Source organism: Folsomia candida, unplaced genomic scaffold (assembly GCF_002217175.1).
Source record: "Folsomia candida strain VU population unplaced genomic scaffold, ASM221717v1 Fcan01_Sc001, whole genome shotgun sequence".
Classification (NCBI taxonomy): Eukaryota; Metazoa; Arthropoda; class Collembola; order Entomobryomorpha; family Isotomidae; genus Folsomia; species Folsomia candida.
In genome coordinates, this window is record NW_019091193.1 from 13925272 (window position 1) to 13952851 (window position 27580).

At 36.9% G+C, this 27580-nt stretch overlaps 6 protein-coding genes and 1 long non-coding RNA gene across 7 annotated transcripts; 5 read left to right on the forward strand and 2 right to left on the reverse strand.

Moving 5' to 3' along the window:
• Nucleotides 1–345: 345 nt before the first annotated feature.
• LOC110841870 (protein enabled homolog) lies at nucleotides 346–2465 on the forward strand. The gene is made up of 3 exons (XM_022087569.2): nucleotides 346–566; nucleotides 807–954; nucleotides 1051–2465. Exons 2-3 carry the CDS (start codon nucleotides 832–834, stop codon nucleotides 2272–2274), a joined length of 1347 nt encoding a protein of 448 aa, XP_021943261.1. The 5' UTR covers nucleotides 346–566; nucleotides 807–831; the 3' UTR covers nucleotides 2275–2465.
• Nucleotides 2466–2589: 124 nt separating this feature from the next.
• LOC110842850 (neuronal acetylcholine receptor subunit alpha-9) lies at nucleotides 2590–15993 on the forward strand. The gene is made up of 14 exons (XM_022088691.2): nucleotides 2590–2916; nucleotides 5891–6687; nucleotides 10410–10455; nucleotides 11433–11541; nucleotides 11845–11887; nucleotides 11943–11989; nucleotides 12292–12382; nucleotides 13140–13306; nucleotides 13418–13513; nucleotides 13591–13644; nucleotides 14569–14606; nucleotides 14696–14718; nucleotides 14841–14932; nucleotides 15152–15993. Exons 1-14 carry the CDS (start codon nucleotides 2820–2822, stop codon nucleotides 15792–15794), a joined length of 2343 nt encoding a protein of 780 aa, XP_021944383.2. The 5' UTR covers nucleotides 2590–2819; the 3' UTR covers nucleotides 15795–15993.
• On the reverse strand, nucleotides 2967–5927 carry LOC118434380. The gene is made up of 3 exons (XR_004833973.1): nucleotides 5106–5927; nucleotides 4890–5037; nucleotides 2967–4799 (listed from the first exon to the last, which is right to left on the reverse strand). It is a non-coding gene; the product is annotated as an uncharacterized LOC118434380 (long non-coding RNA).
• LOC110863581 (CDK-activating kinase assembly factor MAT1) lies at nucleotides 15950–17618 on the reverse strand. The gene is made up of 4 exons (XM_022112928.2): nucleotides 17396–17618; nucleotides 17123–17257; nucleotides 16876–17054; nucleotides 15950–16781 (listed from the first exon to the last, which is right to left on the reverse strand). The coding sequence occupies exons 2-4, from the start codon at nucleotides 17244–17246 to the stop codon at nucleotides 16077–16079; spliced, it is 1008 nt and encodes a 335-aa protein (XP_021968620.1). The 5' UTR covers nucleotides 17247–17257; nucleotides 17396–17618; the 3' UTR covers nucleotides 15950–16076.
• A 52-nt stretch (nucleotides 17619–17670) lies between these two features.
• Nucleotides 17671–18582, forward strand: LOC110863582 (prefoldin subunit 4). Its single transcript, XM_022112929.2, has 4 exons — nucleotides 17671–17864; nucleotides 17926–18030; nucleotides 18119–18235; nucleotides 18296–18582. Exons 1-4 carry the CDS (start codon nucleotides 17811–17813, stop codon nucleotides 18449–18451), a joined length of 432 nt encoding a protein of 143 aa, XP_021968621.1. The 5' UTR covers nucleotides 17671–17810; the 3' UTR covers nucleotides 18452–18582.
• Nucleotides 18583–21527: 2945 nt separating this feature from the next.
• On the forward strand, nucleotides 21528–23608 carry LOC110853999 (cell wall protein DAN4). The gene is made up of 5 exons (XM_035846422.1): nucleotides 21528–21905; nucleotides 21995–22058; nucleotides 22150–22273; nucleotides 22355–22379; nucleotides 22748–23608. Exons 1-5 carry the CDS (start codon nucleotides 21768–21770, stop codon nucleotides 23291–23293), a joined length of 897 nt encoding a protein of 298 aa, XP_035702315.1. The 5' UTR covers nucleotides 21528–21767; the 3' UTR covers nucleotides 23294–23608.
• A 140-nt stretch (nucleotides 23609–23748) lies between these two features.
• On the forward strand, nucleotides 23749–25796 carry LOC110856440 (ejaculatory bulb-specific protein 3). The gene is made up of 6 exons (XM_022104924.2): nucleotides 23749–24184; nucleotides 24280–24397; nucleotides 24535–24638; nucleotides 24707–24766; nucleotides 25302–25360; nucleotides 25435–25796. Exons 2-6 carry the CDS (start codon nucleotides 24297–24299, stop codon nucleotides 25471–25473), a joined length of 363 nt encoding a protein of 120 aa, XP_021960616.1. The 5' UTR covers nucleotides 23749–24184; nucleotides 24280–24296; the 3' UTR covers nucleotides 25474–25796.
• The last annotated feature ends 1784 nt before the right edge of the window (nucleotides 25797–27580 follow it).

Here is a 27580-nt window from a genome sequence, read left to right on the forward strand (position 1 = left end):
CTTTAACTTTGATGTTATAAATTAACTCAATTACCAAGAAGCAGATTTTATTTTTGAAAGAATGAAACAGCACATTTTATAGTAAAAAAAATGTTTTCCCAGCAAAAGAAGCAATTAGTCGTAATTCAAAAATTGTCCCAAAGTTAACCATACTTTATTTAACTCATAATTAGTAAGTGAAAACTAATCTTGTAAGTGCATAAGGATGACAAAAATTTCATATCAAATGTGGAGGTATGACATGGCTATTGTGCACCTTTGTCCATGCCACGTGATGCTGTTGAGAGGGACGATTCAACTTTTCTTGCCAGGAAGGAAGACTCACCAACTGATTCATCATCAACTCACCAACATCACCAACTGATTCATCATTCACTCTCTTTCATCACAGTCATTATTATTCCTCGTTCTGCGCCACACAGACAGTTTCCTCGTCTCGCACAATTTTATCTACTGCAATTATTTACCAACCATTTTTTATAAAACTGGGTCATTATAAAGTGTTAGGCCCCTCGTGCGAATTAGATGAGGTGGTGATTCTGGAAAAAATTGAGGAGGAGTAAAACGTAAGTAAAATTGAAACAGTTAACTAAAGTTCAAATATATTTCAGTATTTTTATTATTATTCATTTGTGATGAACACGTGTCTCTCCTCTGTCGATATCGACTCTTTATGAATTGAATTTATTTCGTTATCACGTCATCGATTGCTTTCGTCCAGTTATCACTATAAGTTCACGATAATCAATTATAATTGGTACGTGGCATAATAGGTACTAATAAATATATTTTACCAATTATTTCAGAATCTCCTGAATCTCGTGATTCCAAATGTCCGAAAGAGGATACTTGGAAGGTGTGCCTTTACGACTAAATTCAAAATTCTACCCTCTACCTCGTCCACAATTTAAGGAAATTGATATTCATATCCCAGTTGACGCACTGCAGGATGAGGTAAGAAGGAGTTTCACTAAAGAAGAACCAACACATTCTGAAATTATGAATTTATTCAATTGTTATAACCAATGACTTGTTTTTGGTTTGTTACAGTATGATTTCTCACTAGAGAGAGGAACACTGATGCAGGTGAAAACATGGGAAGAAGAATACAGGTTAGAGCAACAGAGAAGAGCATTAAGAGCAAAACAGGAGGAAGAAGCAAGACTGCAGGCAGAGGAGGAAAGGAAACGATTGGAAGAAGAAGAACGTATTCGTCGTGCTGAGGAAGACCGAATCCGTCGTATTGAGGAAGAGAAAGCTCGTCTTATTGAAGAAGAGAGATCTCGTCTTGCAGAGGAAGAATTAGCACATCTTGCAGAATTAGAAAGGGTTCGTCTTGCGGAAGAAACCAGAGTTCGACTTGCCGAAGAAGAAAGGACTCGTGTTCTAGAGTTAGAAAGGATCCGCCTTGCCGATGAAGAAAGAGCACATATTGCAGAATTAGAAAATGTGCGTATTGAAGAAGAAACAAGAGTCAGACTAGCAGAAGAAGCAAGAGTGAGTCTTTCGAAAGTAGGTAAAGTTGGCCCCCTAGAGGATAGTGGAAGGGTTAGACTTGCGGAACAAGATAAATTCCCAGGTCCAACTCCTCCTGCTCCTGCTCCTCCTGTTCCACAACCACCACCGACCAATTGTTATCCAATCAGTCAACCCCCTTTGAATGCATACCCTCAGCAGCAGCAGCAGCCGCCGCCGCCACTTCCATCTCAATGGAACCCAAACTATTATGTTCCTGTGTCACCGTCCGCACCCGACATCATCAGCGGTCGGACCGATAATAGTACCGTCACTCCTACCACGACATGTCAGACCAACGCTCCATTAAGTTCTGGAAACTCATTTAAAAAATACTATTTTCCACTGTTAACAAGTATGGCCGACTCGAGATCAATGCGAGATCAGCAGAACCAATTTTCGTCTAATTTAAATATAACCTACAATTCAATACATTCGAGTACGAATCATCAAGTTTCAAGCTCAAATCCCCATCCCTATTTATGCGCAAACCCTCCACCTGCCGTGGCTACCGTTCAGCAACAACAGTTCCCAATCCTAGGATCTTTATCTCATCCACCAGCATCAAATCACTTATGGCCTGGCGGAACTGGAATACGATCTCCAATGTGTTATAACAACTCGGTTAATAATTCTGCTGTTTTAAACGGACCATTAGTACCACACGATTCTGTTCTCAAACCTAACGGCAGTCACTTGTCTTCACCTGATAATTTGTCTGGTACTTCCCCGAACGGAACCCATCACACACTTCGATAATGAAGATCATTGAAGAATAAGATGAATTTCATCAGTGTTATTGTTTAGTCACTAGTTTTTCCTGTGCTGTATCGTGGTTGCATGTCGTACTTGCTGTTTATAAATATTGCTTCAATATATCGTTTATCGCATATTTTTAATGAATCGTATATGGGGAGCATAAAATAAACAAGAAAACTGTTTCCAACAAATCATTTATTCTGTAATACTTTAACGTGTATACTTTTGTGCGCTTGCTTAGAAATTCAGGTACTCACCACTACCAGGCACATAAATCCCGAGTCTTCCTCATTTTTTGAGCCCACCATTTCTCCACCGGGCATTACACCAGAGCATTTCCTCGACTTTAGCCAGTCTTTGTTCAGAGGCGTTCCCGTTTCGACTCATCAGCAAGCACCGACCAGATCCCAGACAGCAACCAACCTGAAAAAGCCTCCCAAGTACTCCCCGTTGCGACGTCGTACTCACTCACATGAGCTTATCTGCCAACTTTGTCAAAAATGTGATGTTACTGAAGGAGAGAAAAATACTAAGAGATAATCATCATGTTAATTTCCATTAGAAGTGGGACGTTGATTCATCAAATCGCAGTCGCTATAACTTTGTTTGGAGTCATCAGCACAAGTGGCTCTTCCCATTTGGGTGAGTATACTATTTACATTTTAAAGTTTACACATTTTTGAGTGCTAAGAAGCATTTTGCAATTTAATCATCAAATTAATTATCCTCGTCGAGCCCCGTCAGCAACTGGCGAGAGTCAGAGCACTTTTACAATAATGAAAAGAGAAAGTCCATATTTCACACATCAAATCAAAATCTAATCAACCTGTAGAACTCGAGACACCAAATTGTATTATAAAATGTGGCTCTTCGCAACTCCATGCTCCTCGTGTGAATAATAAGTCTTTGTTGCGGGTGCGAGATGCGGTGGTGGTGAAAGTCATAATGAAAAATATCCACTTTCACGCGTATGTATCTCCACTCACACCCACACTTTCTGTTCCATAGCACCACTGGTTTCGATATTGGGTTGTCAATCAGTGGAACCACCATCACCATGAAAATATATGAGATTAATGCAATATCCTCCTGTACATACATTCAATTCACCGGACTAGAAAATTCGTAATATCATGTATTCCACAAAACGAAAATTGAATTGTGCATACAAACGTGTGTATGTGCATATGTATGTACATACATGCCATATTCAAATCTCGATCAAAATTAGATTAAAATAGAAAGCTGCGCCGATATCCCTTTGTAGAATTTTGTTTTATTGTGAACAATTAATTGGATTAGTTTGGATGTGAGTGAGTGGGAACTAGTGGGAAGAGTACATATATTATATTTTACTTACATGTTGGCCAGATAAGTCGGGCATGCGAGTTTAGTAAAATATTAAATCAGAGAACTGGATTCTCTATAGTCTTTTGTAACTGGATGCTTTTAAAGATAATTGAGCGTGGGCAAGGAATGGAAACCTTTGTGAAAGTAAATTAATGAAAGCTATCTGAATTGGCGCTGAGAAAGGAAGAAACCAATAAATGTGATTAAATATTTACAATGTTATCCATTGCAGGAAACGGATTAAATATCATAACGTTTTCTGGGTTATTAGATAGCTGGTTAAATTTTCGTATGTATTTTCATTTCTTCTACAATTTCTACTTCCACTATACCCACTACCCACAGGATCTGTTCTGTATGTTCGTGTGTATATAATATGTATGATGGATTTGAAGACATGAGACAACTCAGAGTAGTATGTATAAATACATATATACTTAAATATAAGGGTACTCCAATATGTTTAAGACCTCATGTTGGGTACTGCTTGAGTCAATTGCAAAATATTTTATAGGTGCATACAACTTTAGACTCCATAATGAAAGACACATTACATTCATATACAAGTACAGCTAACTAATGGTGTGTCATGCCGTTGTATATACATACATTCATACCCACCAAAGCCAACAAGTAAGTAATTACTTTTGACAGATACTAACAGATAGTTTCAACTGTAATTGATTTACATATACTACGCACTGATCAAGCCTTATTAGTATCGAACCCAGAGTAGTACATTATGTTTATAGTGTATATGCAGGCAATGCATAGGTACTTCCCTACCAGCAAAAAAGTGACGATTTCTTAACGAACCGGTGCTGGCAACACAGGCGAAGGTAAAACGCCGATGTGCCCCTTTTACCACTACCGATCCTATGCCGATATTCGGTGGAGTTTTGGTACCGATATGCCATCACGTAACCAACGCCGGTGCGCTGGTACCTACTCGGCACTCTACTCTAGCACCAAATATGCACCCATTTATCGGCATTGTAACGGTACAATACGGATAAAAATAATGTTATACTGTACAATTTTTTGTATTTTACAGCATTTATTATATTCAAGAACATAATAATATTCGATAATTTATTATTGTAAATTAATAATCTACTTGCTCAAATCTTCTTCCTCGTCGGACCTCGGACCATTATTGGTTTTGATGGATTCTCCTGGAAATGATTTAGTTATTAATTTATATTATGTGGGACTTTTAGAAAATCTACTTAATGCTTAAATTATAGATTGTTGATAGGACTTACCTAAATTTGACTCTGGTTCAATTATTTCTTCTCTGAGTAATTGAGACATAACTTTGCGTCGAGACTTCCTGACCTTCTCAATGTCACTACATAGTTTCGAATCCTTTGACTACGTTTCTGATTTTCGTGTTGGCTCGCTCGAAGGTATCTGCGTATAAAAAATAAAATATTAAACATCAAAAATTATCGGATTATGTAGGTTTATGATTTATGTACCATAAGATTTGATCATCCACAATGGCCAAGCGTAGATTGAGGTTTTTGTTGTCCTTTCGGTTTATTAGAGGAAAAACAACCAAGCGTTTGATCCGGTGTTATCCAATTGGAAGGGGTAACTTCATAACTATTTTCCTCTATGAAATGGACAACTGAAAACAATTTTAAATCCATATTTGCTATTTTTTATTCACCACGTGTAATCTAACTCACCGCGACTGAGAAATGAAAACACCCGACATTGCAGTCTCACCAATACCGAATCGGTAACTGGCCGGTACCGTTGTTTTCTTTACCCAAATTTAGGTGCCGATCCAGTACCGATTGGATGGCTTAAACATCGGTACCGATATTTACCTCCACCAAACTTGTATAATTTGAACGGTGCTGGGTGTGTAACGATCAACCGGTACAGATTTTATACCGAATTTGTGCCAAAAGTACTGGTACAACAAAATTAGCACTAATTCTGTACAGGTGTGGTGCCAGTTTTACTGTACCTATAACATCGGAACAAAATCGGCATTTGCCAACAGTTTTGCCTTCATGAAATCGTCACTTGTGCTGGTAGGGTTATTTAGTGTAAATAAACCGCATCTGTTACGAGTCTTGGGGAGCACAAGCAGTCGAAATGGTTTCTTGTCTACGAGTTTTGTCTTTTTTTGAAACACATCGGCCATCGTAGTTAATCTCTCTAGAAAAGATGATTGTTTTTGTCAAGCCCCAAGATGGTAATTTTCCCATGAGATGAAACTGCTATTCGTAATTGCTTTGCTGGTTTTCAGATGGAAAGCCTGGCCGGAGAGAGGTAAAGTATTTATTTGAAATGGTTCGAAGACCAGCAGAGCCAAAGTCGTCTTCGTCATCATCATCTTCTTCGTCTGAAGAGTCTAGCTCATCTGATGTAACTCTGGCATACGAAGGTCGGAGAAAAGATCCACTACCACCACCATTTCCGCTAAAGCTACCACAGCCATCGCCCACTCCTCGCTTTCAAAATGAGTTTGAACATGACACGAAAACAAAATCATCGTTATTTGACCTTGGCAGTGATTTGGATGATGAGGATATAATTGATAATATAATTGATAATTACAATGACAAGAGCAAGGAGACGTATCTTGGTGATGAGCCACTCTTGTCACCCTCCATCGCCAGACTCCCTGCCAAATCCTCATACCCAACAACAATAGATCACTCGACAGGCATATTGGAAGAGCAGTCTGATAACAAAGCTGACGTTCGTGGGAATAACGAGAATATCATAAATCGTTCCACCTTATCGCGAAAACTACAACCACCGCCGAACGCTATTGGCAGCAGTGACGGGGACGAACACCGGAAGAGTGAAAATGTTTCGCCTGTGAAGGAACCTTCGTTATCCAGCAACAAGGACGATGACGGAGGTGTCCGAGGTGGAACCTCAGCCGGTGATGGAACGGTGGAGGTTCAAAATCACGAGGAAAAATTGCTGCTGCATAAACTTATGCAGGGCTACGAAAGAGATGTGCGACCAGTTTTAAACGCTTCAAAGCCAGTCTTAGTAAGAGTGGGGATAACCCTCACTCAAATATTTGATATGGTAAGCAGTATTGTGCGTTGAGCGAATGTACAAGCCTAAGTTCCGGTGCAGCATTATTGTACGTTGACATTTGACGCTAGATAGTTGACACTAGCTGACAGTAGTCGTCATGATGGTGAGGGTACATGTACGTTATGTACAATGGTACAGAATAAATACCGTACAGGATGAAGAACAGCCTGACTGACACGTTGCCTTTTCGAATATATTATTACGGTTGTGTGCATTTGACCTACATAATCCCAAATTCACTTTACATACAAAATATTGACTTTTAATACTATCATCCGATTTATCACCTGTAGGCGGAATCTTCACAGTTCTCGTACATCTATATAAATCGCTCGGCCATTAGTATGCTAACAAGGAGGAGATTATAGGGAAGAAAATCAAATTCGCATAATATTATACAAAATGGAGGAGAAAATGTATGCATCCAGAGAATTTATTGCTGTCAACTTCATCTTACTTCATGCGACCATGTCATACACAGACGCCTATTTAAAATTTAATCGAAAGAATATGAGATGCTATGTATGCCACCTCCATGCACAAAGATACCCATTTTCTTCTACGCAGATACTCGTGTGTATGCTATGCTCTCCAAGTAGCTAATCCTCCTACAGCCACATTTATACGTCTGTGTAGCCCCCAAAGAACGTAAATTAACCCGATCTGTCCGATTTGTTCTGTCAAATTTTGTATATTCATTGCATTGAATTTTTATTCCTCAGCAATAGTTGAATGAATGCGTGGATTTATACAATGTATTTATGTATAAATGCCAGACTGCCAGAGTACATTTATTCCATAATAAGATCTCGGTGGATAAAATCACCCTGATGCAGTCATGCTTAATATTGGTTGTCATCATGTACTTGAGAAACTCTCAAATCTTACAGAAAGAACAGACCATCATCTCATGAATTTGCTTATAGAATCTTTGAGCTTCAATGCCCATTACACTTGCTACATGTAGAAAAGATTGTTACATGTACAATATGGAATGGCGAGCAATAGACCCATCAACAAATCAACCAAAGGTTTGGATAAATAGTCGAAAAAATGATTTGTGTTTCGACCTGAAAACGAATATTTATTGTTCTTAGAATGGGTATTTTGTTGCAAAATGGCGATATTTGTACACTTTTAGGGTTTTCATCCCATCAATGAAGTACATACATACATGTAAATATTCATATACATATATTCATATTAATACATAAATATATTCCATATACATAAACATGCACAAGCGGTTCGTTAATATGTCATTCATCCGATGAAAGTGGTGCCGATAATTGACATCCCGAAGAATTTATAGTTTTTACTTTGAGGAAAACAATACTGATGTTATACTCTCATACGATTCTCAAAAACCTTGAGCTGCTTGAAACCGTTCCGTTTCTGCGTGGATTTTTTATGATGAAAAACTTACAAATATATAATGCATTAATTTTAAAACTCTGCTGTTTGAATAACTACATACGTCGAGTACTTCAAGGTTCGATTTGACTCTTTCTCATAATAAGGTTCGAATCATAAATGGCAACAGTAGAGTCGGTTATTTGAGTTTAGGTTTCTGCAAACGTATAAATAATTTTCGCAATTTCACGTGAAATGAAATGCATTGAGAGGACTCTAGATACGATCCACAAAGAAAATGTTTAAATTCGGTCCAAGCATCTTGATATTTCAATGTAAACAGGATAGATTTAGCACATTCGCATTCGCACCTTGAATGTTGTTTAGAATCTCAATAAAGTTTGGGGATTCAATTCATCTCGTCTCGGCTATGCTTTCTCGAGGACGTTGCCAGTATTGTCCCAAGAAAAGCTTTCCTTTTCTCATTTACAGATTTTAGGATTAGCTGGGAATCTAGAGCCATAAATAAAACCATAGAAATGATGCAAGATACACTCCATCCGTACTTCATGCACAGCTCAATACTACGTCGTCTATCACTTTCTTATTCACGCTCGTAACCTACACCTAAAGTTTAACCCAGTAAAAACTGGTCAAAAACTTGGTCACAATAATACTTACCAGTCTAACTGTGGGTTACATATTTTTGTGTGCGTGCAGCAAAAACAATTTACCCAAGTTATGCTAGTTTTATGTTGCTAATAAAACTAAATGGAACAACAATTAAGGAATCCAAAGTGCAATAACTTAGTCTATGTAGCTGCAGTCCTTTCATGTCGTTGTTGTTTTGTGTTCTAAAGATTGGTTCAGATAAGACTTAACGTCGGAGAGATTGAGAAAGTTTTTTTCCCTTCCTTTGTCCAAGCATTGCACGGTTTTCTGAACCAATTGTCTGTTGAATTTGATTGTTGTTCGTCTTATGTGTTAACATATAATTAGATCTTTGAACACCAAGGGAAATTCGGGTGCCTGTTACGTACATATCTACAAAAAGGAGCTTCAGTCCAATGACATACTAGAAAAATAGTTAATTTGATTTGAGTAGCCTTTAGAATTTCAAATCCAACAACCTTCCTCCATGCACACTGTATTTATTAGGATGAGCAAGGCAGAGTTTCTCGGATGAGACGCTGATGAAATTCTCGGCGTCTCAGTAATTTCAGAGGCTTCACTCAACCGTGTTTGTGTGTAGGCACTAAAAGTGTCCATTGAGGAGAAAGGGAGAAAAAGTTGAGATTTCAGTTATACCTGTTTCACAGCCTTAATAGATATTGTCCAAAGGAAGGGTGTTTGTTCACCTGTCTTGAAATAAAACCCATTCTCCTTCATCCTGTCCACCTACGCACGTACGACTCCAATCTCTCAGGAAATATGTACCCTGATGCTATCCTCCCTCAACAACAGTACGTACCTAATATCAGGAACGAAATGCGTGCTATACGTGCAAACTAATAATAAGTAGGTAAAACGAAATGACAACAAAAGTTGCACTGGTTGACAAAGGTAGAGAATGAGGATGTGAGATTCTGAGATCCATGTATCACGTCTATGGCTGCAGATTTGCTGAATCCTTCCGTATATTATATTTCTCAAGTAAACCAAATTGAATCCTAGACAAGTTTCTCAAGTCATGAAGGGCTGCATGAATACATGGCTGGGTCACAGAGACGGGCGTTTTGAGGTTTGTGGATAAGTTTAAATAACTTTGCCAAGCAGGATAGTCTACTGACTGCAGAGAAAACCCCACAGGAATTTGGATTCTATGCCGATGCATGTCTCTATTGGCTTGGCATTTGTATCTCGGCTAAAACTGCGACTAGTTTTCATATTCCTTCAAGTGCCAATCGTCCAGTTCCCGTGAGAGTGTATGGTATACATATTATATCCAGTATAGTATATCACGGTTCATCGAATAGTCCTGTGTGTGCAAGACAATACTAAAATCTTTCTCAAGTTGAATAGACAGTAATGGAGAACAAATTGAGAGAAGGCTGGTCCACCATTTCTTGTCGCACACGAGGAGAAAGTGTATAGAAATACTTTTGCTTTCCATCCACCCAATCTTTCATTGAATGTGGGTCCTATGGCCAACGGGGTTGTTTTAAGCATGAACTGACGACTGAGCTTGACACCCGGTGCCAAATGTCAAATGTGATATACGGACTAAAAACTTGCTTCACTTGTATATGCATGGACATATCTGCTTTGATGAAAGAAAACCTGGCGGAATTAAAGTTCCGTCTCAATTAATTTTCCGAGTTTTAATAAAAGTTGTAAAACTATATTTTATGTCGCAGGATGAAAAAAATCAAGTCCTTACAACATCTGTCTGGCTCGATCAAGGTGATTTTTACATGTTTATAGCGTTTTGACCTCTGCTTGATTAAATTATGCCGAACATGTTCAAGCTGTAACAAACAATACATTTATAAATGCTCATCATCGTCTAATTAAAGTCTCGGCTTTCTAAGTTATTCAAAAAGACTTTCACTTGCAATAACGTAATTGTCAATGCATCCGTAAACTAAGACATCATGGATGTAGGAAAATCCGTAAATTCGAATGCTCAAAACGTGTATGGATTTATAGCAATTATAATTATAATCACGTCAACTGGAGTTCTGTTTGAGATTCATTATCATTGTACACTTGTTTAATTCTGATATTTAGCAAATGCGCATTGTACACAAAGTATATAATGCTAGAAATCAACGAACTTGAACGATTTCACTCCAAAGAATTCAAACCAAATTGTTGAGTTTGCACTGCTTGCATGAATATAGGGAATGTGTTTGTTCCACTTGACTACATATGCACGGTTGACACGATTTTAATTTTAATGCAATACCTTTGGGTCAACAGTTATGTAGTGCACTTGTAGGCTAAACTAACCTATGTATACACATGCAAAATATATATTCGAAGCTCTTGCACCTTTAATTTTTTAGGAATCATTGTATACATATATGCGACATCGCATATATGCGATGTCCATAGGTAGATATCGAGTCTCACATTTTTTACATATGTATATGTTCTTAATCCATGAGACATACATGCATTTCAGTTTAGGGCACATTGCCCTGAATTTTGTATACGTCATAAATTCAAATTTGTTAATACAATACGCATATTCAGTTTGTGAGGCTTATATGTTGTGTGAACAACACATCGTTATTTCGAGAAACAATCTCTCTTCTAAATCTCTTTCAATCCCTGCTTTGCTTGCTTTAAGAAGATCGCTGACTTGACAGTCCTGAGTTGACACTAGGCAAAGCTAAGATGTTTTGTTAAGCAATTTAAACATTTATTTGTTGCAGAATGGAAGGACGATCTGCTAACCTGGGACCCAAAGGACTTTGGTGGTCTGGAGATGATTCGAATTCCATGTGAAAGAATTTGGCTTCCGGACATTGTTTTGTATAACAAGTAATCCTGTTCTTATCAATTTCTACCTTCCCCAAATACAATTTATAGATATTTGCTTACAACTTTGAAGATTTTAATGCAATCTATGCAATGATGATTATGTATAGACGGTTCAGAATGTTAAAATTAAGTAATTGTAAAATGAGTGATATGTATGAAATATGAAAGCTGAAACATGGGTTACTGCCGCATGTGTTCTAACCTTTTGTGTGCACTCAGCTTTTTTCCTAAGCTTGGTAAAACTGATTTGATTTATTTGCCCGACTATCCAGACGTGAATTTATTTTAAATTGTTTGTTTAAGTGCGGATGATTACACGCGAGGCTACATGCAGTCGAAGGCGATGGTAAGCTACCATTAGTCTACATCAGACTCTATCTGAGATTTTGATCTATTACTAGGTGAGCTACGATGGAAACGTTTTCTGGCCCCCCCCAACGAAATTTAGGTATTAACCCCCCCCCTCCCCCTCAAATAAAACCCCGTCTTCATACTAATGAAGTCGGGGTGAAGGGAAGAATATTAAAAAAAATACACATCAGCCAAGTATGTACGAGAATAACACGCTTCCCATTATTGTGGGGATGTGGGGACGTGGTAACGCGGTAGTGTACAGAACGAAAGGTTGTCGGTTCAGAGCTCACAGTTTTTGCTCGTACTTGGTTTAATTGGCTTTTAAAAATTTTTTTCTAATACTCATTACTGCATTTTTGTATTCAAACTTTTTTTTCAAACTCTAACCAAATTTAGGTCGACCTGTGTTGTGGATGTAACCTTTTTCCCCTTCGACCTGCAGACATGCTCCTTAAAATTAGGGAGCTGGACATACAACGGATTCCAGGTACATTGATGCGTACAATTATATTGCTTGATTTACAAATAGGAAAACTATGTATGTAAATCCTGCAGGTATGAGTAGAAAATAAGCGTGTAGCGAATTGTGGTCCAAGCTGTGCCTAAACTTACCCACATCCAAGGGTGGGCAAACTTTGCGAGTGCCCCTGATTGCTCGCGAATTCTTCCTTCCAAAAGCGTCACTTAACAATATAGAACTTACAGCTACTCGCTAATAAACACAGAGGTCGATGCCAGGTTGGGTTATTTTCACACCTAAATTTTCATACATGCGATTCATATTTGCTGTAAAAATGACCGTTATTCGGATAATTCGGATAATTCATATGACACATACTTATATATATTCAATTGAAGTATGGAATTCTGACAACTAGAAGAGAAATATTTTATGTTTTCTAACCGCTTTACTTTCACTTTGTATTTCATCAATAAGTTTCAGCTCATGATATCGCCCAAGATACTTGTTAATTCCTAACTTTCTGGCTGATTGTTTTTCATATTTTCATAGGTTGATTAAAACTTTTAATTTAAAAGTGTGGAAATTTACATATATCACGCGTGGCACAAGCAAAAAATAAACAAGAAGACTTTCACTCTAGCTATTTGTATGCCAAATTGTGGCGCAGAATGACTTTAGCTCATAAATCGTAGCAGGAATGATACGCGATGATTTAAATGTTCTATTTTAAATGATTCTATTGGTCATTGGTAATTTTCAATCTTTACTTTATCGATACTAGGTCGATGTTACTAACCGAACTTCCGGTGTAGACCTTTCTAACTACATTTCGAACGGGGAGTGGGAGCTTTTGCAGGCAGTACAACAACGAAATGTTGTCCATTACAGTTGTTGCCCTGAATTTTTCCCTGATGTGACTATTACAATTGTCATTAAAAGAAAGACTCTGTAAGTGGAAAACAAATGCTAAGTGTATATAATCTACAGATATGCACCTCTGCAGATGAGGAACAACATCTTAAATGACAGGATGATTCAAGAAAATTGTTAAATTTACAGATATTACATCCATAATGTCATCTTGCCCTGCATTATGCTCTCATCCCTGACACTGTTAGTGTTTTGTCTCCCCCCCGACTCTGGAGAAAAGATTGGGTAAACAGAAATTTGAATATTTAAAATATATATCCATGTATATATTGAGCATTTCACGTGCTCATCACGATGTACAGGCTTGGGATAACCGTGCTTTTGTCCTTCTCCGTATTTATGCTGGCCATCAACGAGTAAGTCTTTAATAATCAGTCTTAATTTCTTATGCAAATGCATCGTTACTTCATCATCTTTGATGTCTAAGGAGGCAAGTGTATCCTTGCATGTAGTTGCCTATGTACTGCTCGTTCCTTTATGATGCCTCGTTCGATATGATACATATTCCTGCATAATATTTCCGAGTCAGAGTTAATTTTACTTTCACCGTCCACAACTGCCCCTGGCTGAGGAAGAGAGAGAATTGGATTATGAATGAATCACGCTCTTGATTAATATCCATATATACGTTTTCAGAAACTCTTGTGGAAATTTATACCATTGATTAATGCCTACCGTTTAAATTAGAAGAGTTAAGATGTCAAACTAATAAATATCTCCATTAATAAGTATTTAGTTATTCCAAGATAGTTAAATAATTTACAAAATTAGAAATAATACATCTCGTTTGATGTATATAGTAGTTTTAACTCGTGTTCAAGTCGTGCACTGTGCTTCCAATCTTCGTAAAAAATACTGGTCACCTAGATTGCCAGTAAAAGAAAGTGACATGTAATCGCGTGCACAATGTTTATGGTGGCAATGAGCAACAATAATGAATACGCATAAGTAGGTATAGCTAAAACTGCCCTTTTCCAAGTGAATATTAGCCAAGTGAAGAAAGTTGAGACGAAGGTAGGTTTTTTGAGTGAGCATACAAATTCGTATGCGAATCAGAGTGCGTATGTACATAGCTAGCCGAACTGGGTTTGAGCCCACATCATTGAAGGGCGGAATAAGTGAAAGTCAGTGAATGTCAGCTCGGATATTATACGGTATCACTGATCTGGAGAAAGTGGGGCAATTTGATATTACAAAATATGCCTATATAATCTCTCCAAGTTAACTAAAATTACAACTAAAATGGGGATACTTGAGAATTGAATTTCTGTGATCAACAGGAGCCTCCCTGAAACTTCAGAATCAATCCCACTAATTGGTAAGGTTATGAGATTTTACAGAATTGCATTCCAGAATTCCCGAACTTTCTCCATGTAATAATACATATCTTTTGTCTCAATAAATTAGGAGTGTACCTGACCATCGTGATGGTAAATTGAGATACGCAAATTAGTAAAGAGATTATCAGAATATATATTCATTGCGACTTTATAAAAATTATTACACTATATGATCTGCACTGACTTAATTTTAACTGTGTACACAAAATTAGGCCATAACATCAGTGTCCGTCATGATGACTGTGGTCGTGCTCAATTTGCACTATTTGGGACCTAAAGTTCGACCAGTTCCGCGCTGGCTCATGTTAGTACATATGTCTTAAAGTTAACCCTTAAAATATTCATGTTAAAAGTGTAATTACCCGATTTGCCTGTGCCGAAAGTAAAGAGTTTCTCTTGGAGGGAGGGTAGTGCGTGACATAATATAAGTGTCATGCACTGCACCCCATATAATATACTATGTATCTCATGTCTGTCTAACACATTTATTTTGGGTTTATTTTGGGTATCTTGACCTTGACAGGCACCTTCTTCCCAAGGATACAGGACATTACAAAATTCGCCAAAAAAGTTTGATGATCCCAGTAGGACACAGAGAACCGAGAAGTGGAAGCCTGAAAAGAGCTCATGTATTTTTTACTCAATCTCGACGAACAGGATCACAAGGTTACTCTACTGAAGTACCACGAGAGAAAGTGGAGGATAATATGGCGACGACAATGGAAGCCGCCTCGGAGGATTCAGAGACTTTAACAAATGACAACTCAGGAAACTGTTCGCACAACGTGAGGCGACGAGTAACTCTGAGCGGAGATATGAAAGTTCCTCATCCGGGAAATATTTTGGAAACCCAACCACAACGCCATTCTGGCAGTGATTATGGGAGAGAAGATGACGACAAGGTTGTTGTGGCTTCACCCAGTACCACAAAGCTTTTTGAAGAACTTCTCATCTCGCTTAGACTCCTAATCAGTAAACAGGAAGAAGTTGAAGCTCAAAACAATCTGGTTGCTGAATGGCGACTTGTTGCCCAAGTTGTGGACCGAATTCTTTTTTGGTTGTTCTTTACTTTCACTTTTGTTTCATCCATGCTAATACTTGTGGTGCTTCCAGTCTACAATCAAAAATCACCATTGCTGGATGTGAATGATACGAATATTATGTAATCCTCTGCAGTTTTCGTTCATAAGTATATCAGCAGTGGATAAAATCAATGGGCGACAAATCTTGTTTTATACTATGCATAAAGAACCTGGCCCTAAAATCATGTTAAGATATAAATTGAGATATATATATATACGTATATATTTACAAATTGATGAAGAGATTATCAGAATAAATATTTATTGTGAAACTTTATAAAAATTATTACACTCTACATGATCTACACGAACTTTTAATCATGATTTTAACTGCACACAAAATGAGGACTAATAATATCATCAACATCAAGAAGCATCAACATCCATTGGTTCTATTAATTCATCCATTTTTCGTATCAGTTTTGGCTGTAAAGTAATGTCAGCAAAAGCATCCTGGAGTGCTCTTCGGCATGCAATACTTGAATGAAAACCTCCAGCTACTTCTGGGGTCGTGGCTGCTTTAACATGGTTGAGGTATTTTGAGTGTGTGGATTTTAATTCGTCAATCGTTGGGGGGTGTAGCCCTCCAAAGTCTAATTTAAGTTCTTCGTATGAAAACAAGGGAACCTCCTCCGATTTAGGCACAGGAAGAAATGATGTTCTTCCAGAACCAAATCCAATCCCTGAAGTGAAAGCAACAGGTGCAGGGACCACCTTCGGTACATCTATTTGAACATCATACTCAAAATTCGCTTTGGAACTTTTATGTGATGCCAGGATGGATTTTGCATCAGTCTCAGAAAACATGAGATCATCAATTAGAGCTTCGTGGGATTTTAATTTTCTTAGTTTCTCTTGTCGTTCTACTCTTAAGGCCTCGAGTCGCATCATTTCAGAGCGCATCTTTTCTTCTTCGAGTATAGCGTCCAACTCTAACAATTCTTCATTAAACTTCGATTGCGTCCTTACTTTAGCTAATGATTCCTTGTTGTCTCTTTTGTATTGCTCAATTCTCTTGTTAGTGTCGATTATATCAATATTATTCACTAAGTTAAACACAACTGTTTCTACCTGTAACCAATAATAGGTGCATCGTTTTTAGTTAAAAATTTGATAATACATCTGCAGAATATGTATTTATGTCTTATATTAATATTACACCTACTTCTTCCAAGTAGTCGTTGTACTCTCTTAAACTGGTAAAATCGCTTTCTCTTTTACAATAATCACGAAGAATTCGTCTCCTAATATCGACTTCCTTCTCAACAATAGGATCTTCGAAAAGCTGAATGCGAAAACCAGATCTTCTCAACGCCACGCCACATTCTGGACAAGCCCCCGATCCTGCATTCATTACATACAATAATATAACACCCATAAACCGGTGATTAAATTTACGTCAGGTCACGTACCTTTTACAAACAATAGCTCAACACAACTCTCGCACAAGGCATGACCACAAACGTTTACCAGCAATTTTAGTGACGGATTTCTGTACTTTGTCGTCTTGCACCGAGGACAAACCAAATCATCCATGTTTGATTGACCTAAATCGATAAACAAATACCTTTATCAAACAAGTTGTCGTCAACATTGAACATCGTGGCTATTATTCGTGAATTACAGGTGACTCTAAAATTTAAAACGATAATTTGCGGTTGGTGAAAATTAAAATATTTTCTTACAAACGTTCTCAAAAATGCTTCCTTAATTAATCCTTATGGCGAAGACCCGTTCTCAATTATTGAAATGACTTTGCCTTGTCCTGTCTGACTACGACGAGGACAATATTATCATCATTTTACAACTTTTACTAATTTATCTACACGTTTACAAATCAAATTAATAGCAAGGTAGAAAAACCTTTCAAAATTAGAATTCAAGCTGAATCAAGAGAGCCTGCCTGAAAACTGTAAACTGAAAAGTCGGTTGGTGGAATGGAATGCAAAGTAAAAGCGAACTTGATTCCCGGGGTCTCAAAACACAAAAGAGAAGAAATCGTTAAAAGCACGTTTACCGGCTGATCAATAATTGGATAAATTAAGAACAAATAAATAAATTCATTAGTTGTTCTTCGAAATTCTCTGGAAGCAAACTAAAATGAACTCCATGATGCCCAACCTCGGCAAGAAAGCTACCGGTGGACAACCCTCGGTACGGGTTTTAATATTCATTTTTTAAATTTACTTATCCATTCATATGTTTTTTTGTACAGGATACCGACGTCAACATTACCAAAGAAAACCAAAAGAAAATCAACCAGTTTGCAATACGCAACGGCTGGTTAGATGAACTGAAGGACGAGTTGAAGGCGAAACAGGTACAATCAACTACATGTGTAACTTGACAGATTTCAAAATTGTTCCTTATAATTCATAATTTATAATGGATATTTTTGTTTCTTGAAGAATCTCCTTAAAAATTTGGAGGATGCTAGTGACGAGGTTACTCTTCTCGATGATGATGTCCCTGTCCCAATCCTAATTGGAGAAAGTTTTGTTCACTTTGACCAAGAACGAGGACTGGTAACAAATGTTTCTTAAAAATATATGAGCTATCGTGTCTCAAATTTGTGTAACTTTTAGGAGCAAATTTCCATCTTACAATCAACCATCCGAAGCCAAATCTCAACCATCGAAGCAAAGATTGCTACAATCAAATCGGAAATGTCAGGATTGAAGCAACAATTATATTCCCAATTTGGTGACTCCATAAATCTTGAATGTGAAGAAGAGCTGTAAATAGCTTTCAACTAACCTCATCATTTAATCATTTTATTCCGTAATTTTTATTTCTATCTAATACTCGGTTATTATGATTTCGATATAATTGATAATAATTGCTAATAATAAACATTTACTGAAAAATTAGACTGTCAGAATTACTTTGCAACTTATTTCCTCGAGCAATTTAATGTGATTTTTAAATGTATACAAGTTCAATTTTATATCTTAATGGTTGTAATGTCTTTTAATAAGGCCACAACTAAGTTTCCACACTATTGTGGAAATGATTGAGAACTACTTAAATTACTTATTGTCATGCATGGGCAGGGACAATTTATATTGTGAATTGCGATATTGGGTCAAATGGTAACATGAGCAGTAGTCTCGTTTGAACATGCCATGCAAACTTACCGTTCATGTTTCATTCGTATGCATGCCATTCTTAGAAATTTCGATTAATAATAGTGCAACCACTCTCTGAATAATGATTTTAACGAAAGTGTCACTTGCCCATAAACATAATTTACGAGACGAGGAGTCAGGAAGGAGGGCGAAGATGAGAAGAAATAAATAAGTAGATCATCCATCTATGCATCTACCTACCGACTGTAGGCTACAGTCCTGTTTTGTAACTGCTGTACTGCATTTTTAATGGAGTAATTAACAAGTGACCAGCACAATGCGAGCTAATTAATAAATCTGTCCCACCCCTACGTTTCCGCTGCCCAAAGAAAAATTGTAACCAGCTTTGTTTTAAATGTTTCATTCTATAATATTCAAAAATGATTGACAGTGACGAGCTGTAATCTCTGCATGTTGACATAAATAGGTTTTTCTTTTCATGAGCTGAAAATTCTAATGAAATCGAAAGTGCAAACAATTTCTGGTTTGCATTGTCATCTCGCATGTGCTAATCAATATTTGACGTGAAGATTAAATCTGTGGGCGGCGATAGATATTGTACGGATCAAATGATTGAAATATTTTTCTTGCATTGCGTGATTGGAGGACGAACTAATTAATCTCCAATAATTATTATGAGCACAATGTTCCAGGAAATTTTTTAATGTGAATGAAATTTGTACCTCAAAGTAAATTCTTACACAGAATTTATGTATTCTGACCTGTTGAACAGAATTTAAGCCACGTGAAGTCGATTTTGAAAAAAAAAATCGTGCAAAGCTGATATTCTGATATGGGATCAATTTTATTGGTTTACTTTGTCAAATTTATAAATTTTAAGTATTTGTTTTGAGACATTTGCTTTAATACAACGCTGGCGACAGTTGGAGGAAGCAGTATCAATTTCTTGCAGCTCCAAAAATTATTACTAGTGTCAATGAAAATTGTAAATAACCAAGACCTTACGATACATCTTCATTCAGTGTTTTCTCAACTTATCACATACATTTTCGAGTCTAACTTTTCCAGTGTTTTACTAAAAATATCTACCACAATATGAAGTTGTTTACTGTGGAAGAGTATGGAACTTTATATGCGTCAGGTTACAAAGAAAAGCATCTCATAGTACGTAATTTGTTGTGAACTAATGACTCATCATGTAATATTTCCAGAATATTCACACGTACATATTTAATTGTTTAACCAATCGTAAGTAGCATATACCCGAACAATAAGTGGTCCCATGCAGTTATCAAGGAAATTGGGATTTCCAAGATTTCCAACCAATCCCAAGTTTTACTATCTTTATTTTTCATCGGAACTTGGAATCATTCTTCCCTCTGCGGTTTTTACCAATTTACATTAAATAAACAATGCTAATCAGGTTACTTGAATGGAATATATACTTTTATGGTTCTGGTACAGAGGAAAACGTGCATGCATTTAATAATCTGACCATGGTGGAATTTTACAAGTTTTACCCCAGTCACCAGTGCAGTAGTATCAGATCTAAGGATAAGAAAGGGAAGGAAGCGTCGTCTTCTTCATAAATGTGCCTGCTAGTAAAGTAAGTAAATACATAGCCATTTAATTTAGTGCTTTTAGTGGTTATAATAATTACTAGCAAAGGAGAATTGAGTGTGGGAATTAAGCAACAACAATTGGAAGACTTGAAGCTCGAATCTCACAGATGATGGTGCGAACTAATTACACCAAAATCCTTGGCCGGGATTAAATGCTTTGTTAATAAACCTGGAAAGCTAGAGTACCATGTTGGTACATACGTTCATTTCTTTAGAAAAATCATAAGTAAATATATGTTTCTGTCAGAATTCGCTTTAATCATGTTAGCAGGGTCTACAGTTTACTTTAAGAATTTGCAGATTGCAATCAGAGAAATTGACGCACGGAAAGATGTGATGTGAAGAGTAGTGAAGACAAGCCATTCCTTCTTCATAAAACAGAACGATGAATCGTACTCGGATTCTGCTTAATTAATTTTCTACAAAATCATGAAACTGATATAAAACGCCAGTAATGAAGAGGCATATAATGATAAGCTGATAAATACACGCAAACTAAATTAATTACATAGTCACGCCACAAGTTCACAAAATATTATGCATACATATGTACATATTTACATGTACATACATATACAGTGAAATAAGTGCATATGTACATGAGCTAGACAAAATATGGGACTGCATATATGGTTTATTTTATGTTAAACAAATGGAATTTGATATTTTTTCTCTTGCGAATATGCTTTTATTTTATGTGCATAACATAGCACAAATAGAATTACATGTTATTATGAGTTGTGAATGTAAAAATTTATGACAAGATTATGAATCTAGCACAAATGATTCATCGTCTAATATTACGACTGTGTATTATTGCATGCAGGTAGTTGCACTGATGATCATTACGAATGTACATATAGCCTAGTGCGAAATTGAAGTAATCAGAATTTGCAACCACGAGGGGCGATGATGCGGACGGACGGGATGTACATATGACGCAAAGTCTTAACGCTATTGTGAGGGAGAGTGACCACTTTATGTGTATTTGCTCACCTTCGCTCTCATGCAGTTTGTATGACCAGCAAAGAATATAATAATATTGTTATGCTGTCTGTAGTATTATGTATGTATGAACATTAATTAGAACATTATTATAATAGCTTCTTTAATCGTCCCAAGTAGCTGGAGTTCCCATCCAAACCATTTCTATAGGAGACTTCAAGTGAAGACTCAAGAGCTTGCAATTCTGTTTGGAGATATAAAAGCATCAGGATTTATTTCAAATCCATTTGCCAGCTTGGTGTGGTGTGTCTCTGTATAACTTTAACGCCTAACGTATTTCCCCCGTACTTTGTGATATTTAATTTAATTTCCTAAATAAAACAGACATAATTCGATCTGAAATGAAAACGATTTCGCTCGCTGTGTGCTCCCTGGTCCTTTTTTTCATTGCCCATTGTGAGGCAGCGTCCCTGAGAAGACATAAACGACAACTTGTTCCAAAGGAATTTGCAAATATTAATATTGAAAATTATTTAAAGGTATGTTGTAGTTTTTTCTCGTTTTTTGAACTTACATAACAAACTTGAAATGTCTCTGATAATGGTGTGTTTTCTTTAACCTGACGCAGAATGACAGGGCTGTGCAATTTCAATTGAAATGCATAGTGTACGATGGGCCGTGCGACCGAATCGGTATGAATTCTCATTAGCACTGACTAACTGGCTAATACATAACAAATAGTTTTTCTCTATTAATACCATTTATTACCATTTATTTATTCAGGGAAATATCTCAAGGTGACCATTCCCGAGTTACTGACAAATCAGTGTCAAAATTGTGATCCAGCCCAGAGACAAAGAGCAGGACGTCTTGTCCAGCACATTCAGCAAAAGTTTCCTAAAGAATGGTCCGTTACAAAAATGTTTTGCAATTTAATTTAGCATTTATTTTCGCATTTGCATATTTAATGTTGCGATTCTTTATTCAGGTCGGATGCTGTGCAAAAATTCCAAGTGAGCATAAAATTATTCCATTTGACTTTAACATAAACCAGTTCAGAGAATGGTGCATTATTATTGTTGCTCATGTTTACTTTCCAATTCATGAACTCATTCACAAAAACTGAAGTAATCGTTACTGCCCATGCTATTATGCAACCTCTGAATTAGTTTACGCCAATTTCTAAGTAGTTCACATCGCTTGTTTGAACTAATTTTGGTTGGACGCTTTATGCTTGTTCTTTATGCAAATGCAAGCATCATCACAAGCCGGATAGCAACTTCGTTTTAATTGTTTGTTATAATTGTTGCATTATTGAGAATTGGTGTGATAGCATATCATTATTTTCTTATTGATGAAATATTGCTTATTTAATTAAAAGGGGGGACAAGTAAAGAAGGAAGACGCAGACAAGTTGGAAACCCTGCTCGGGGTTAAACTGGACTCGAAGCTGGTCGCCGACGCTACGACGACAATTGCTCCGATAACAACAACCACCACCACGACAACTACTGCCCCTCCAGTTTCCTCCTCCACGGAAGCTAGTGCAACTTCAGCTCCGTCGTCAACGACCACGACTACAGCCCAAAGTACCACTTCTGCAGCACCAGAGGCCACATCGGCCACTCCAGTATCTTCCAGCAGCGCGGCTCCGGAAGTGACCTCAAGTTCTGCGATTCCTTTGAGTTCTAGCGAATCACCAATCATATCATCAAGCACCCCTGCCACCATCGCAAGCAGCAGTGCGTCTCCAGTCCAAGTCTCATCTAGCAGCACAGCCCCAGAAGTGTCCACGTCAGCAGCCCCCTCCAGCACGACAACCACGGTGGCCCCCACATCAGCGGCAACTTCTCCCACTCCAACCCCCGTCATCTCAACGGAAGCCAGTTCCTCCAGTTCAACCACCACCACGGTTCCAGTCGTTTAAATTCTAGCGTAAAACATATTTTCCAATAATAATGCGTCTTCATATTTGCATTTCACGAGCAACAAAGGTGATAATATCCAATGTTCAATACCCAACATATTAGCTAATGTTATAATAATATCCTCATGCTTGTATTTGAGATACATTTTTACCCCAATAATTAAATAATTAATACTGCAGTATTAATAATACTTAATAATTATTACTGCATGCTAAATGTATATATGCTTGTAGTGTATTTAGGAAGGTGTTCAATGACGCCACCTCGTTCTCTGTCTCTGATCACTGAATAAATAACAGAACCTTTCAAAATGATGAAATGACACGGGGTTCCCACTTCTTTCAAGGTTATTTGATTGCAGACTATTTTAAGCGAAAGTAAAAGTTCAATTCAAGGCCGAATGCGAAGATGATTATGAAGTTGACGCGATTCTGAAATACGGCCCGTGAAGTGGGTACATAGTTGTCCAAGTGTCCAATATTTATATGCATGGATGGAAAGGAGTTGAAATATATCCTTATGTCGTATTTACATACAAAGTGCACACACCCCTACATGAAATGCAATATTTCTTGCAATGCGGAAATTGGAGTATGAAAATAAAGTTTATCTCGTATTACTTATCCTTGAGGAATATATTGGACTTGGAATCTCTTTTTCTCTTCCCCTCTGTATTCAGGGTTGGGTGGAATAAAACAAATTTCTTAAAAATAGAATTTCAAGGAAAAATGCAAATGTATCTCAAGGGCAAAGGGTCCCAAAAGTCGGAGATGATCATAATTTCAAGGAGTTATTCCCTTCATTCAGTTTGTGCACCTCATCTCGTTCAAACACAACTCCCGAATATACATATCTTCGCCTTTTACAAAATCTCATTGTCGTACAAATTGGTAAGTACACGAAAAACTGAACTTACATAAACATAAAATTCTACCATAATTGTTTCATGCGCAAAATTAACTTCCGAATTTTAAATATTTTGCAGTTCATGAAAATTGCAATATGAGTAAGGAAATATTACTACTTGTAATTGGTGTCGTTATTGGTGTCGGTATGATGACTTGTGCAAATGGACAGGTTGTAACTTCTGAAATCTTGGAGAGGTAAGAACGTAATAAATATTTTAAACATTATGGCACCTGATTTGTCGATCTATAATCATGAGATTCATGTCTACCTACAATTCTACAAACCTTATATCGAAACTAATGGAATAAATGTGGTTCACTAATTTTGAAAGGATTAATGTGGATACCTACTTGCAAAATCGACGCCTTGTGGAGTACCATGTTAGCTGTTTGGTATACAATGGACCATGTGACAAGATTGGAAACGAGATCAAACGTATGTAGAAAATCAAACCCATTACAACCTGAATGTCATGCCACAAATACATGTCATTCGTTTTCCAGGGCTATTTAACTCCTTCCGGTACAGTGGGATCAGTACAACAGAGTGTCGCGTGTGCTCCGGTAAGTTATTCCCTGTTACTCAAGATATATTGAAGTCCTAGGTGAGTGTAGGAAAAAAGAAGGGTTTTAATCCATGGCCCCATTGCGCCCGCCACACCCCTTCAAAAGCACTGCAACTGCTGCCTCATTCAAACCCGTCGCTAAAAAATCAATTGTTTATAATTTTATTCATTTTTACGTCGTCTTGATCCTAGAATGTTGTTTCATCGTAGCCAATATCAGACTTTTAAAAAAAAAATTTGAGGACTTTCGAAAATTTCCTGAAATTTTCGAAAAATCAAATCAAAAAAGTCGAGTTTATGCTGGATATGGTAGACCTTGGACCATAAAATTATAACCGACCAAAATTGGATTTTTGACAAGGTTTAAATGAGAGAAAATAGGGCTGTTTCATGGTTTTTGCCTTTGAGATGGTGTGGCGGTCATGGAGTCAAATCACTTGGGGTACAACATATTCAAAAGGCATCGAAATCTGGCACTCACCTCCTCAATAAAACACCTACGGAATTAAAGATGAGTCATGTGTTTATTTCAGAGGAGCAGAAACGCCGATTATCCAAAATTGCTCAGCACTGGCAATCTCACTATCCACAGGTTAGTTCAATGCATATTAACACTTAATTTCTGTACGAAAACTCTTTGCATAAGTCGTTTTGTAAATTTCGCAGGCTTGGAGAGATTTGAACACCGCGATGAGGAATCGATAAAGACAAAGCCGTCGAGACTAAAATTAGGACAAGGCATCAACTTGTATGTAAATGTAGACAATCCAACAATATTTTTTGTACGCGTCATTTTTTGTTTTGTTAAATATTCAAATCTGGTCAGTGCTTAAATAAATAAATAAATATGTGTGTGAATGCTCGTACTAATAATATTTAATTTGGTCTTTTCCGAATAATGATCTTCGTTAAATTGAATAAGGAAATCAGCATTATAGAATCTAATTGATAATGGTGGGTCGAATTGCAAATACATGTACATACGTACCCAAATGCACGAATAAAAGGATGTCGTTCTTTACAATCAACTCTGCCGCATTTTGTACTAATGACGAAATTCATAATTAACGAAAGACAGAAAATTGCATATCCTACAAAAAATTACTTGCTCAATAATTTAAGCCTTGGTTTTGTGTTGAATTTTACAAAAGAGTAATTCATTTTGTGTATTTGTTAGGGCAATGTTTGGCTAATAAAATGAGTACCTTTCTTAACACCATGTATATGCAAATGTGCCAAGAAGTAACTAGTGCTAATTTCTACCATGTGCATAATATGACAATCTTGTGCAATAATTCAAAAATCTGTCATCCATCTCCCCTTAATAAACCTAATAGTACTTTAAGTCATCAATTGTATAATTGTTCTCCTGTTATTAAATATGCAGTTGTATACATGCTGCAAATTTATTATGTACCGGTTACACACACTTGCTTCTGCAGTTATCACTTGAAATACGATAATTGTTTGGGTAATGGTTGAGATCTTGATACGACGTTTTTTTTGCCTTCACTAGAATGGGTTTTATTTTAAGCTGGCTTATATTGTAGGCCAATGTTACAATTAAGTAAATTTCAACGCATTTACTTTTTATAAAACCAACTCAATGCACACGATAGCATGAAAATGAACAATTTTGGAACAAAGGAATAAAACTAACAGCATCTTTTATCTTGTAACCATATCCATTAGCCATTAGCGGATTGTTTAAACAAATTATGCAGAATCAAATGTTTCACGCAGTAAGTTATGTGCAAAATGCATAACGTATGTACGGCAGAATTAAATTGATGGAATGCACAAGATTGTGCTGGGTGTTTTATTTTGCAGAAGATGCATGCATACAAAGATTTTCCACTCTCACACTCGAAGGTAACGCATGTGCTAATAAATTTCGCTAAGCAGGAGAAATGGACAAGAAGACCTTTGCTAATTCCACAGTCAGTCCCTTAGGCTCTCGAAAAGTCTGCGATTATTGTTAAAGCAAACTGCTCCTATTGCATAAGTTTGCAGAGTTTACTCTGAGATAAAGGAGGAATTACATACTTGTAAGGAGGAGGCCAATTACTTCTTGGTGCACATCTCTTGAACAAATCAATGGATCCACTTAACGATTCGAGTGGAGAGTGATTGACAAGACGTGCGTTTAATCAATACGAGAGTATGAGACGTCGAGAGCAATGCATTGTTGTTAAGTATTGTTAGAATATTAAGATTATTAATACCGGAAGTAATTTAATTTAAGTGCGAGGGATTGTTATACATATTTCTAATATCCTCCTGCAGTGTTTAATAATATTGTGGTATTAATTATTAAAGAGTGATACTCTGCTATTGGCTAAAAAATGTCCAAATCATAGCTTCAACCAACCCGTGAATCAGAACCGTTGTTGACGTATTACTATTTGTTTGCAATACTATATTGTAATCCAAGGATTGAGAAATGAAAGAAGTGCATGAGAGCATCTTAATTCTAGGATTGACCATGATCGCAGGAATATTGTTACTTCTCTTTGACCGGAGATCGCAACCTGGAAATTTTGATATTGTACGAATGTATGGGTCCCCAGAGTCAAGTCATCAGAGGCTTATGCTGGTCAAAATTAGTTGAAATCACTGGATAATTACATATTGTAAATTACCAACAACAAATCGTATCTAGTCAAGCATGGGAAAGGTAAGAATAAGATGCAAAAGTCATTATCCACTTTAATGATGAATATAAAATTATATGAATATTGTTCACCAGGCAAATAAAACCAATGGCCAAACCACAGTCCTTCCTGTCACTTGAATAAGCACTTATACATAT

Coding starts and splice junctions, on each gene's coding strand:
- LOC110863581 (XM_022112928.2), bottom strand. CDS start 17,246: ATGGATGATTTGGTTTGTCCTCGGTGCAAGACGACAAAGTACAGAAAT. Junction 17,055..17,122: donor TGAGCTATTGTTTGTAAAAG/GTACGTGACCTG, acceptor TAATGAATGCAG/GATCGGGGGCTTGTCCAGAA. Junction 16,782..16,875: donor ACAACGACTACTTGGAAGAA/GTAGGTGTAATA, acceptor TATTGGTTACAG/GTAGAAACAGTTGTGTTTAA.
- LOC110853999 (XM_035846422.1), top strand. CDS start 21,768: ATGAAAACGATTTCGCTCGCTGTGTGCTCCCTGGTCCTTTTTTTCATT. Junction 21,906..21,994: donor ATATTGAAAATTATTTAAAG/GTATGTTGTAGT, acceptor AACCTGACGCAG/AATGACAGGGCTGTGCAATT. Junction 22,380..22,747: donor ATGCTGTGCAAAAATTCCAA/GTGAGCATAAAA, acceptor TTTAATTAAAAG/GGGGGACAAGTAAAGAAGGA.
- LOC110856440 (XM_022104924.2), top strand. CDS start 24,297: ATGAGTAAGGAAATATTACTACTTGTAATTGGTGTCGTTATTGGTGTC. Junction 24,398..24,534: donor ACTTCTGAAATCTTGGAGAG/GTAAGAACGTAA, acceptor TAATTTTGAAAG/GATTAATGTGGATACCTACT. Junction 25,361..25,434: donor GGCAATCTCACTATCCACAG/GTTAGTTCAATG, acceptor TAAATTTCGCAG/GCTTGGAGAGATTTGAACAC.
- LOC110863582 (XM_022112929.2), top strand. CDS start 17,811: ATGAACTCCATGATGCCCAACCTCGGCAAGAAAGCTACCGGTGGACAA. Junction 18,031..18,118: donor ACGAGTTGAAGGCGAAACAG/GTACAATCAACT, acceptor TGTTTCTTGAAG/AATCTCCTTAAAAATTTGGA. Junction 18,236..18,295: donor TTGACCAAGAACGAGGACTG/GTAACAAATGTT, acceptor TGTAACTTTTAG/GAGCAAATTTCCATCTTACA.
- LOC110842850 (XM_022088691.2), top strand. CDS start 2,820: ATGTTAATTTCCATTAGAAGTGGGACGTTGATTCATCAAATCGCAGTC. Junction 2,917..5,890: donor AAGTGGCTCTTCCCATTTGG/GTGAGTATACTA, acceptor GCTGGTTTTCAG/ATGGAAAGCCTGGCCGGAGA. Junction 6,688..10,409: donor TCACTCAAATATTTGATATG/GTAAGCAGTATT, acceptor TTTATGTCGCAG/GATGAAAAAAATCAAGTCCT.
- LOC110841870 (XM_022087569.2), top strand. CDS start 832: ATGTCCGAAAGAGGATACTTGGAAGGTGTGCCTTTACGACTAAATTCA. Junction 955..1,050: donor TTGACGCACTGCAGGATGAG/GTAAGAAGGAGT, acceptor GGTTTGTTACAG/TATGATTTCTCACTAGAGAG.